The 12,807-nt window shown below is 49.0% G+C and overlaps 1 protein-coding gene across 1 annotated transcript in view; it reads left to right on the top strand.

Annotated features, from left to right (window-relative positions):
* Positions 1-460: 460 nt before the first annotated feature.
* Positions 461-12,807, top strand: part of Efr3b (EFR3 homolog B) — a 78,113-nt gene continuing 65,766 nt past the window's right edge. Inside the window, exon 1 of the mRNA XM_005360865.3 lies at positions 461-686. Within this exon, the coding sequence (XP_005360922.1) occupies positions 680-686 (7 nt within the window). The 5' untranslated portion in view covers positions 461-679. The remainder of the gene's footprint in view (positions 687-12,807) is intronic.

Genomic DNA, 12,807 nt, shown 5'->3' with positions numbered 1-12,807 from the left:
TCCTGCATACCTGGCCCAGGTCGCAAGCACCTGGTCAGAGAGTCTAAGGACTGATTGCGCTAGAATTTGGGGACCCACGGAAAGAGAAGGATTATAACTCAATTTCTACTCCCTGAAGCCAGAGGCTTAGTCCGAGCAGCCTGGATAGAGTTGGAGGAGGGGGTGCACCTGCAGTTCAAGAGCCCTGCTGACCTCGGAGGGGTCCTCAGGTCGGGGAACACGTCAGCGACCTGCATAAGGGTTGAGCCAGGAGCTGGAATTCAGGTGGATAATAATAGATATACTGGGTGACCGCGGCAACCAGAATCCTGGCTCCCGGGGGCGTCAGGTTGGCAAAAGGCGCGCCCCAGGCTGGGGGCGGGGGGCAGGAATGGGGGCGGGGTTCTTGAGGCAGCCCACCAGTGGCCAAGCGAAGAGGGCGTGGCAGGACACAGCTCCGCCCCCTGCTCGCTGCCTAGCCTGCGGACCAGAACAGGAGGCGGCGGCCAACCTCGGCGCTGAATGGGCGGGTGGCGTCCTACTCTGTCCCGCCCGCCGCCGGCCCCCCATCAGCTGCTCCCGGCGCGCCCGGGTCGCCGCTTGAGCCCGCCGGGCTGTGAATGAAAAGCAGGCGCGGCCGTGGACTAGCTGCCAGCGACGCGACGACGCCGGCCTCCCGGGAGGCGCGCTCCCCGCGGAGATGTACGGTAAGGAGGACTCGGCGCCCCGGCTCGGGCCCGCAAACTTCCAGGATGCGGACCTTTGTCCCCCGGAGTGGCCCCCGGCCAAAAGCGAGAGCGCCGACTTGGTGCCAGGCTGGCTGTTTCTGTCGCCCTGTGAGCGCGCGTCTGTGCCGTGAGGACAAAGATGCCTCGGGTCGGGGGACTATCTGGTCCCCTGAGGTCTTTCGGGTCGGCGCGTGCAGGCGCTAAAGGGCGGTGGTCTGTCGCCGGGTAGAGACTCGGATGGTGGAGGGACATCCAGCTTTGGAAAAAGCGAATGTCTCGTCAGCGGAGCCGACAAGGAGTGTTAGTGGAGGCGATCCTGTGACAGTATTTGCAGAATTAACAAAGAGGCTTGTGCTTGGGAGTTTGATGCTCGAAACTGGTCCAGGGTAGAGGGGAGCTGCTCGCTGCCGGCCTAATGCCCGGCTCCTTGGATGTGAGAGGTGGCACTGGCGGTGCAGGAGCTGGGGAGCAAGCTGTCGCTGGAGGCTCATCTCTCCGAGCTGGATGCACTTGGCCTCTACCTAACCCGGTTGTTGGTGGGATGCAGGCTTCCCAACTTCCAGATTGGCCTTGCAGAGGGCCAAAGGGAAGAGATGTAGCTTTGAGGGTGTCTCTCAATCCCATAGCTACCGTCCCCACAGATGTGTGACAGTTCCAAGACTCTCAGGGTGCACGACTCTGCTGGTTCTGCTAGCAATGTGGATGAGGAAAGCTCTCTTTGGGTCCCACTTTGCAGCTCCTAAGAGTAGAAACACTGGCGATCTGGACCAGGCTAGGAAAGGGCTGACTTGCAGAGCTTACCTGGGGTATGTGTGTGTGCGTGTATTCCTATGGACATGGTCTATTAGAGCCCAGGCTTCCAGTAGTTATTCTTGGGCCAACAAAAGAATTAGAGCCGTCTTCACTCCCTCTCCTACTGCAGGGTAAGGGCTCGGGCTGCACCTGAGGGGTGAGTGATCTAGAAGAGCGTGTTCCCAATTTAACCCATCTCTAAGACTGCTGGCTGCCTCTGCAAACAGACCATGAGTCACAAAGTTTGTTGGCACTGAGGAAGCTGAGAGCATGCTGGAAAGGCTCAGCAGTTGGTGGGCCCCCTATTTAGAAGACAAAGACTCAACTTTTGTATGCATCTCCTTCCCTGCCCAGTTGATTACACAGCCCCACTATGATCCCCATAGAGATACCAGCAGGTCCTCATAGCGAGTATTAATTCTCTTGGGTGGACCAAGTGGGGGAGGGGCAACTTGACCAGTGGGGATGCTGAAGGAAGGTGACTGGACTTGTACATTTGCCTGCTGGGAGGATGGAAGAGCCATATACCTCTTTTATTCTGCCCCCCCCCCCACCACCACCACACACACTTCTTTTCTGCAGAGGGAGCAGCCTAAAGCTGCAGATCACTTGTGAGAAGCATGTGACTGCAGGGGCACCTGCAGCAGGGAAGGAGTTAGGACAGACACATTAGTATGGGCCAGAATTAGCATCCCTGGGTCACCATAGTACAGCTAGTAATGTGGTAACTTACTTCGGGTGTCTGAGAATTGGGGTGTGGGGATTCCAGGTCTGCTCCTGTTGAAAGAGCTGGCTAGAACAGAAGGAGGATCTGGGGAGCCAGCCTTAACTGCGTGCTATTTTCAGCTGCACTATGAAATCTCAATTCTCTTTAATAATGTTTTTATTTCCCCAGATGCAAACAGAGCAGGGACTTTACCCTGAATGATTCATAGAAAGATTGTGATGAAGGGCTCCTCTGGGTAGTTGCCTACAGCTCAGGGAAGTCACATTAGTGCTGGGTGGAAACTGCTCCCCCCCCCCCCCCCCCCCCCCCCCCCCCCGCAAAGCCTGGAATCTGGAGTTGTCTGGGAACCTGCGTTCCAGGGGAACCTCACCTGTCTGTCCACATTTTAGGGTGGAAAGAAAGGGGCTGTAGAGCTCTTCCCTTCTCTCCCTAGAAGCCAGTGATAAAAAGGGACATGAGTAGGGTCAGAACGAGAGCGTGTGTGTGTGTGTGTGTGTGTGTGTGTGTGTGTGCTTGCACACACGTGCATGCACACACAAGCATTCCAGAGGCAAGTTTGAGGACAATCTGGGCTATGTTGTGAGTTCCAGGTTAGCAGGGATGCACAGGGAGAGACTGTCTAGAAAAGAGAAAACAAACTATGTGAGTGATAATGGCATGTGGACTTCCTACGGATTGGTCTTCCCCCTAATTTCCTCAGTGGCTTGTCCAGGGTGACATGGGTCGAGTAAGGTAAGGTGACACCTGGCCTCTTGACTCAGTGCTGACCCTTGTCCCCCTTTCCCTAATGTCTCAGATGAATGCATTTTATAAGATGCCTCTAGGCAGTTTACAAACTGATCAACGATAAGGAGGGACAGAACCGGAAGCTGTAGAAGAGCTTTAGATACTTTGGTGACTCAGTCACTGTGTCTTGTCCTCAGGCTGTGTTCTCGCCCCTTGCCAGCTCCAGGCAGATCTCCATTTTCACCTTGACCTTGCTAACTACAGGCCACTAAACAGCTCCTGCTCTCCCTCTTCTTCCTTTTTGAGGCAAGGGTCACACTGGGTACCCCAAGTTAGCTTTGCCTCCTGAATGGTGGCATTACTCCTGTGGCGCTACACTCAGCCTGAACTGTTTTCTTTCTTTCTTTTTTAATATTTATTTATTTATTATGTATACAATATTCTGTCTGTGTGTATGTCTGCAATCCAGAAGTGGGCACCAGACCTCATCACAGATGGTTGTGAATCACCATGTGGTTGCCGGGAATTGAACTCAGGACATTTGGAAAAGCAGGCAACGCTCCTAACCACTGAGCCATCTCTCCAGCCCCGCTGAACTGTTTTCTTTCCCGTTTCCTGACCACTGTTCACGGTTACTTTCTAAAATCGCTCTCCAAAGGGACACAGATTTCTTCCTGTAATCTTTTTTGTTTGTTTTCTCGAGACAGAGTTTCTCTGTGTAGCCCAGGCTGTCCTGGAACTCACTCTGTAGACAAGGCCGGTCTCAAACTCAAAGATCTGCCTGCCTCTGCCCTGACGGCTGGGATTAAAGGCCTGTGCCACCCGGCCTGGTCTTGATTATACTGTGAATGTGGATTGATAAGAGCCATGGAGGAAAAAAGTACTTTGTTCTGGGAAGGGGGACAGGTCACCAGACAAGTTCCATGCCAAAGTGGATCCCATTTTCTTTTCTTTGGGATTATATAATGAAGCTTTAACCTATTCCTCTCACCTGGGCCAGAGCCTTGAGAGCATCTCATTCTCCTACTGAGGTAGATTGAGCCTCCCGAGGAGAGTGCCTCCAGAGACGAGGGCAGTTGGCCACAGAGAGTAAAGAGAATAGAGAGGATTTCCCCACCACACTGTGGTCTGGGCACGCTGGTCCCACTGGAGCCAAAGCTGCCCCGACTAGTTCCTCTGTATCCTTGCCTCGTGCCTCCCTCCCTGCTTTGTGAGGGAGAATGGTCACTATAGGAAGAGCAGTGGTGTGTGGCTTTCAAAATGGTGCTCAGTACATCCCACATACACTGTACAGCTGCTGTAAATGGAGCAGAGAAACTGCAGGGCCAGGCTGACTCTCCCTAAGGTGCAAAGACTTATCTTTGCAAAGATCTGTCTGCCTGTCTGCCTGTCTGTCTGTCTGTCTCTCTCTCTCTTTCTCTCTCTCTCTCTCACACACACACACACACAGCACACTGAACCCCCCCTCCCCCGCATATCTTGAGCCTCCTGCAGCTCATGGTAGCATGCATGGCTTCAACTGTGTACCCTCCCATTCATTTACCTAGATCCCCATTCTTTAGTGTCCTTTGGAAGAGCCCCTGCGGGGAGAGCCTGTCTTCTGTCTCTTGCTGCTCACAGTTCAGTTATTCAGGCCGTTGTGCTGTTCTTTCATATCAATTAAAAACACGAAGTTAACATCACCTTACAGAAGATCTGGAAAAGAGAGAAAACAGAAAATCATCCCTTCACTGCTGCTCCCTCAGGTCTATCTTTTGGCTTTAGGATTAGCTCAGTGGTTGAGTCTAAGGTTTGATCCCCAGTACCACAAAACAAACAGACAAACTCAAAAGGACAAACTGCTGAGCTGAGCGGTAGTGGCGGAACACAGCTTTAATCCCAGCACACAGAGTCAAGCCTGGTCTACAGTGTGAGTTCCAGGACAGCCTGGGATTCGGAGAGAAACCCTGTCTCAAAAAACAAAATAAAATAACAAACTATTGAACAAAACCCACCCCCACCCCCCGTTTCTATGTTGTAGTGTACCTGAATGCTGTGATTTTGCCCAAATCCTTGGTCCTTTCCCTTTTTCCTTTCTGGATCTCTGCTGTGTTTGTTACTCTAGGCCACCAACAGTGAAAGTACATTGAGGACCTCCCCACCCCACTTTTGACCCCAGCTCTTCCCCTCAAGTAACCTTGAACTGGAGCTTTTCTTAGCACACTTGAGGGTGCAGACACACACACACACACACACACACACACACACACACACACACACTCATGCTCTTAAAAAAGTACGCCCACCTCACCATGAAAATTAATTTAAATGAGAGCTGCCCTCATCTTCTCCTTTCCTCAATTCTTCTCTGCTTCTTAATTTTATTGTTTGTATATATGTATCATATATGTGTATATGGTGGAGGGGGCACCCATGCATGCTATGGAACATGGGTGACAGTCAGGGGTAGCCTCAGGTATTGGTTCTCAACTCCCACCCTGTCTTGTTTGCCCCTTTGCTGTGTATGCCCAGCTAGCTGGCCTGTGAGCTTCCAGGTCTATCCTGTCCCTGACTCCCGTCTCACCGTGAGAATGCTGGGATTACAGCTGTGTGCTGCCATGCCTGGCTTTATGTAGGCTCTGGAGATGCGAACTCAGTCAGGTCTTCCTCTTTGCATGGAAAGGAGCATTTTACCCTCTGAACCATTTTCCCTATACTCCTTTGGTTCTTAATTTAAGAAAAGAGGGTTGAGTGGTGGTAGAACATGCCTTTAATTGCAGCACTCAGGAGGCAGAGGCAGGCTGATCTCTGAGTTGGAAGTCAAGTCTGGTCTACAGAGTGAGTTCCAGCACAGACAGGGCTACACAGAGAAACCTTGGTTTGAAATACCGAAGGGGAAAAAAAGAGGACAAAAGAAAACCCAAATGAGCAAAAACTTATGCCTCATAGCTTAAGAACAATGCTTGTTATGTTATTCCCCAGTTCAAACAATGGAAACGTAATTTTTAAAAATGACCTATGTTTTCCTTTACTACTACTAATGATCTTTCTAGAGAATCTGAAAATATAGCTAGTTATAGCAAACATCTTGTTCTATGATTTGTTTACATGGTTGGAACTGCTCGTTTTACATAATTTCATGTTGTTTTTCCCAAATGGCACATATGCATCTTCCCCTAGCCCCAAATAAACGAAAACTTGCCAATTGTCACTTAAAATGATATTTGAGAGGGGGTTCTTGTAGCTCAGTGGTCCAGGATGGCACTTGGCATGCCTGAGGCTCTGCATCCAGTCTTCCATTGCTTAGCTCCCTGTTCTACACTAAAATCTACAATAGCTGAGCTATGGTAGCCCACATCTTCAGTCCCAGCACTGGGGAGGCAGAGGCAGGTGGATCTCTGTGAGTTTGAGAGCAGCCTGGTCAACAGAGAGAGTTCCAGGACAGGCTCCAAAGCTACAGAGAAACCCTGTCTCAAAAAAAGAAAGCAAACAAACAATAATAATAATAATAATAATAAATCTTAAAGAAATAAACAGTCCATTATCATTATCTGTAGTCACCCAATACCAGAGAACTGCCTTTTAAAGTTGTTTTGGTGTATTACTGCTGAATGTTTGTACATTGTGGTGGGGAGGGGACACATGCCAGGGCATACTTGTGGAGGACAGAGGACAGCTCTGTGGAACTGGTTTTTTCCTTCCACTTTTACATGGCTTCTGAGGATCAAACTCTGGTAGCCAGGTTTGCCCAAGCCCTTCCCATACTGAGTCTGTTTGGCAGTCCTAGCTGTTTTTTTTTTTTTTTAAACTAGGTATTAACACCCTAGCAGCCTGGAACTCTATATAGACCAGGCTGACAAGGAACTCAGATTCTCCTGCTGGGATTGAAGGCGAGTACCACTTGGCCCTAGGCTGATTTCTAAAAGCTGTGGTACAGTACTGTGAATGAAGAAGCACCTGCTGGCCAAACCCTTTTCGGAACTCTGGAACTTTCCCTTGGGCCATAGTCAAGGAATGACTGTAAGTGCATGAACATTTTAGGGACTTGCTACTATTGTCAAAACTGTAGCTTTCCTCCGGGCCGTGGTGCCGCACGCCTTTAATCCCAGCACTCGGGAGGCAGAGGAAGGCGGATCTCTGGGAGTTCAAGACCAGCCTGGTCTACAAGAGCTAGTTCCGGGACAGGCACCAAAGCTACAGAGAAACCCTGTCTCAAAAAAAAAACAAAACAAAACAAAACAAAACAACAAAACAAACAAAAAAAAACCTGTAGCTTTCCGTTTTGTGTGGCTAACACTCCTTCTGGTAGTTATCGGAGTGCCTATCTTCTGGTACCCTCAAAGGCAATAAGTAGGAGGGATTAGCGGTGTGGGTGTGGCTCTGCTCAATGCTGGAGGGAAAGGCTCCAGTTAATGCTCAGGGCTAAGGGTGTGGCTGATAGAATCATCACTTAGCATTCCTGAGGTTTGCTTTCCTTCTTATCTTTGTTAATCTGATCAAGGTGTTCTTCTCATTTTTAACTTACCTTCTGTGTGTCCTCTATCACGAACCACCTTGATTTTTGAAACAAGAGCCTGAAGTTCATTGGCTAGGCTGCCTGCCATTGAGCTCAGGGGATCCCCTTCCATCTCTGTCTCCTGAGAGATGGGATTATAGACATGTTCTACCATACCCAGCTTTTATGTGGGTGCTGGGAACCCTAATTCAGGTCCTCATGCTTACAAACTTCACCAACTGAGCCATCTCCCTCATCCCCTAATTTGTATTTTGTTACTGACATCCCCTGTGTTTCTAAGCACTTTATGTTTCAATACATTGTAAGACTATGAGTATTGTATTTATTAAGGATATTAACCATTGGGTTCTTATTTGCTTGATACTGTATTCTGAAAATAGACAAAAAACTATCATTTATTTGTGGTATACCAGCCATGTGTGATATAATATCAAAGGGGACACAAAATAATGGGGCTTGTGTGTGTGGGGGGGGGATTGTGACTTAAGGGACCAGAGACATGGCCCAGCAGGCAAAGGTACATGCCACCATGCCTGAAAACTTGAATTCAATGCCCAAGACCTACGTGGTGGAAGCAGAGGACCAACTTCCTCTATTTGTCCCCTGACCTCACACACACTAAACAAATATATAGGTATAGTTTCATTTCTCGCATGTTTTACAAGGATGTGCTCAGTAAATGGCACAAAGTTTCTCTAACAAGGTGGGGCGGAGCACCGTCCTGCGGTCTGCCAGCGACGTCTTGAAGTGGTGGAGACTGTGTGCTGCCTGACCTCCCTTGCCTAAATTCTACAGACTGGGATTAGTATTTCTGTTTCCAGAGTGCGAAAACCAAGGCCTAGAGAGCTGAAGGAACTTGCCATGGCCACCTGTTTTGGATGAGGCTGAGATTTGAACTTGGGTTTTCCAACTCCAAACGCCATCACGCTGACCCCAGAGCATGCCAGCTTTCCAGAGGATAGGGCCTTCCCTTGTGGTGCTCACTGTACCACACTCCCCCAGACCTGAACAAGGTTTCCGAGAGGGACACACTACCGTTCTGGAGTTCCAGGCCATCTACAGACACACTCTTCTGGATGGAGTCTGTTCTTACCGTTGTTTTGCTTTGTCAGGAAGAAAGGGCTAGAGGGTAAGAAAGACACAAAAACAGATGTGCAGTGGTGGAGAGAACAGGCAAGAGACGGCACGTGCTTCACAGGCAGACAGAGCATACTGGGGCTGTCACCTTCAAGACGGTCACTGTCAGGCGGTGTTAGGAGAGAGGACTCTGATCCTGGGTGCTGTGTGCCTGTAATTCCAGTCCAGGAGGCAGAGGCAGGAAGATCAAGAGTTCAAGGTCATCCTAGTCTAAGGAGCAAGTGGGAAGTCAGCTTGATCTATATGATACCCTGATTTAAAAAAAAAAAAAAAAGAGTCTAGCAGCCAGTGTTTGGCCTGAACAGAGAATAAGAGGTGCTTCTGTTTGCCTGTGAACTAGAACTTGCCCTCCACCCTCAGGTCTAGGCAGACTTGGAGCAGGCGATGTGGAGCTGGCCTGTATCCTATGTGGATCTCATGCATAGACTGTGTACCTACGTCCTAGATAGGCCTGGCTGAGACCGAGGAAGGGACAAACTGAATAATAACATTGTCAAGTCACAGGACTCTAGACACTTAATTCATGTTTCTGAGACAGTCTTGGGAGGTATGCAGGCCTGACCCACTGCCAAGCTGATCCTGGGTACTGAGATTTCAGGCAGGCATGATGCTTGCCTGGCCCAGATTTCCTCATTTATACCCTGTGTGAAGGATTATCCCCAAATTACAAGAACACTTGTGCAGACCTTGCCTTAACATCTCTTAAAATGACATCTTAAAATGACCTACTCACAACCAGCGCATGAAAGAAATTTCTAGAACAGAAGCATAGAAGAAGATGCTGGGAAAATCCAGAGCTCTACCACCAAGCCTTCTTCATGCCCCCGGGGTACTTTATCCTTTATTGTTACTTTGGCCATTTACACATCACAGTGAATGTCATTTATGTCCTTACACAACAGATCTGTGGGCCTCTTGCACATACAGCCTCTGTGGGGCACGCAGGCTCGATCGTATTCAGTTTTGTGTGCTCAGGTGGAGAACTAGGGCATGCGGTGAGAACTCACAGGTTTGCCCTGAACCTGAAAGCCGTTGTCCGTGTCATTCATGCCCACAAACATTCCTAGCAGCCCATCGGCCCATGCTTCCAGGGAATGCGTAGTGGTGGGGCTAAGGGGTCTCGCTGAGGTCAGACATAATCCTGAAATGATAGCCATTATGTGCCGTCCCCCTAATTGCGCTTTCCCACACTGGTGATGATTGCATAGAAGACCAGACCAGTGTATAATAATCTGGCTTCCTCTTTCACTTTGAGGTTTCGGTCTTAGAAGACAGCCCTTGGTTACTTGTGAGATGTGGTCAAGGAGGCCAGGCGTTTTCGAGTGTTCCTCCTGGGTTTGTAGAGACCAGCAACAATGCCACAATCTTTCTCTTCAAATAGGAGGGTCATCTAGTGGTGTAGGAGGTGGGCAAATCTTTATCTTGATTTCTGTTCCCGTCACTTAGGTATTTTATCACAAAACGAAGATGGAGAGGCCCCGCGAGGCAAAGGCAGTAAATGTGATTCTTGGTGCCTGAAAGCGCACGCTGGCCAGAATGTTCCTGATAAATGCCAGGCCTGTGCACCTTCAGTCTGGGAGCTGGGGAGCATGCACTGTGTGTAATAACCGGATCTCCTGTTGACGTTGAACTCCTGAGAGTGTCGGCCCTAGCTAGCAGGTCTGAGCCCGACAGCTGGTAAAGACAGGAAACCCATCTAACTGTCCGGAAGCTACGCGTTAGGACTGCTAGAAATGGCTCTTCCAGACAGTAGTCTTGGAGAACAGAGCTGAGTGTTCTAGAAAAGCGTGGGTGGTGCCGGCCACCGGCCACACTGTCCTTCTGCTTCATCAAGGACATTTCTGGAGTGTGTGGGGGCGGGGAGTTGGCCATCGGAGCCGATTCAGGCTCTGTTGCTGTGTGAATTTGGGCAGGATTCTCTTCCTCCCTCGGCTTTAGTTTTTTTCCATCTGTGAAGAGGAAGAGCTGGACTGGATGGTCTCAAAGGGTTTCCAAGCTTTTACAGCTTGCGAAGTGATTGGCAAAGCTGGTTTATCCCGACTCAGACTTCTGAGGCTTGTGTGCACCCAAAGCTGAGTAGGTAGTTGGGGTGGGTGGAGGGTATAAATGAATGGTCTTAGTGGGAACCAGTCACTTTTTGTAGCCTGGCGTGGCATCGACTTTCTCACTGGCAAGTCAGGAAAAATGACCCGTTGTACCCAGTGTCTGTTCTTGGCCCTGACCAATGGGATGGTCATGCTGACCTATGTGCTGGGCCTGGTTGTCTGGGGCCAATTTTCTTGTTTTATATAACATTCAAGTCTCATCCGAACTCCTGCTGGATGGGTGATCCTCTCTACATTTGTTCCCATGTTTAAGGATAATAAGATCTTGAAAGTTAGATGTCTTGTGATGTGCAGAGTCACCCATGGATGCTTGAAAACACCATTTCCAATTGGGCTACATCAAAATTCAAAACTTGTGCCTCTAAGGACACTCCTAAGCATGAAACCGGAGAAGGTAACAGTGGGAGGAGATCCCGGCAGGTGATACGTTAGATAAAGGGTAAGCTGCAGGATTTATAAAGAATGTCAGAAGCTCAATAGACAAGAAAAACCTTGATTTTAAAATAGACAAGAGACTTGACTAGGGAGAGCGGGTACAGTACTTGCCTAGCGTGTATGAGGGCCTGTGTTCAATCCCTCATCGGAAGAAAAGACAGCTTCATCAACTAAACTTGTAGACTGAGGACCCAACAGAGATCCTGGGAAGACTTCCCGGAAGACGGCTCTACAGGCTAGGGAAGGAAGTGCCGCAGCTGAGAACCGAGGCAGGAGAATGGAGAGTTAAAGGCCGTATACCAATTCAAAAAAACACGTGAGGGTGAGGGCATTTTTTCCCATGTGTGAGTAGCCAACAAACACGAGACACAACTCAAAGCAGTTGTCATATGCTGCTCGTATCTCTTAGGGCAGGTGCTCCCAAAAATGCAGGAAAGAACTGGGGGCATAACTAGCTCAGTTGGCAAAGTTCTTATCTGATCCTCATATGAAAAGCCAGGCTCAGGACAAGAGAATCCCTGGGGTTTTCTAGGCCAATCTGCAAGCTCCAAGCCCTACATCTTAGAAAACAAGATCTGAAGGACCCCCAGATGGGGGTGCTGCTACTGGGAAAGGGGAGCTTTATTTTGTTGTTGTTGTTGTTGTTGTTGTTGTTTTTTAATTTTTTGAGAGAAAGTTTCTCTGTGTAGCCTTGGTTGTCCTGGAACTTGTTCTGTAAACCAGGCTGGCCTCAAACTCACAGAGATCAGCTTGCCTCTGCCTCCCAAGGGCTGAGATTAAAGGCACATACTACCACTGCCCAGCCGGGAAGCCGTTCTTTTACAGCAATGAAGGGGAGCTATTTGGTCTTTTTCCACAGGCCGTTCGTATGGAGTCCATACCTGGGTGGATGGGTGCACTCATCCCTGTCTTGCTAGGGAACAACAGGAATAACGTTGACAGTATAAGTTGTTTCTCATGAGAGTGGCTATTTCTGGAAGGTGTCATGGGTTACTGGGGGTTAGGCTTTAGGTGTTTGTATAAAACATCTTAGGTTGCTAGGGTCAGGCTCCAAATGGTCAGGGTCTCGTGGGTAAATATAGTTTTGAACTTTTGGCTCTACAAACAGACGAATGGCTGATCAAAATGTGGTGTTTAGATATGATAGGACGTCACTCAGTTCTGGAAAAAAGAGGGATGGGTTATATCTCAGTGGTAGTGTATGCCTAGCCTTCATAAGACACTGGGATTCAATCCCCAGTTGCAGAAAGGAACAAATAAAAAGAAGAGACCCCCAACACAGTCTACATCATGGGCTAACTCTATCTAAGGACATGCTACAAAGGGAAGTAGACATTAACAAAGGGACTGATGTTTTTACTACTAAATCCTCATTGGACTACCAGCATTGTTCAATTTATAGGGACAGAAAATGAAAGAATCCAGGGCCTGGGGAGATGGTTAAGTTCTTGCCATGGAGACTTGAAGACCTGAGTTTGGATCTCAGAAACCACATACAAAACCCTAGTGCTGGGATGTGAAGCCTCGCAGAGCCCTGGGGGTCCAAAGTGAGAAAACCTGCTTCAGAAAACCAGGTGGATGGGATGAGGGAGAGTGGAGAGGAGCTGCGTGGATAGAGAGCGTGGGGGGTGTTTAGTGGGCAGAGTGTCAGTCTTGTCTTATTTTGTTTTTTTCTTCTTTCTT

The sequence above is a fragment of the Microtus ochrogaster genome, linkage group LG3 (assembly GCF_000317375.1).
Source record: "Microtus ochrogaster isolate Prairie Vole_2 linkage group LG3, MicOch1.0, whole genome shotgun sequence".
Taxonomy (NCBI): Eukaryota; Metazoa; Chordata; class Mammalia; order Rodentia; family Cricetidae; genus Microtus; species Microtus ochrogaster.
Note: the sequence above shows the minus strand (reverse complement) of the source record. Positions and strands in the feature narration are given on the sequence as shown.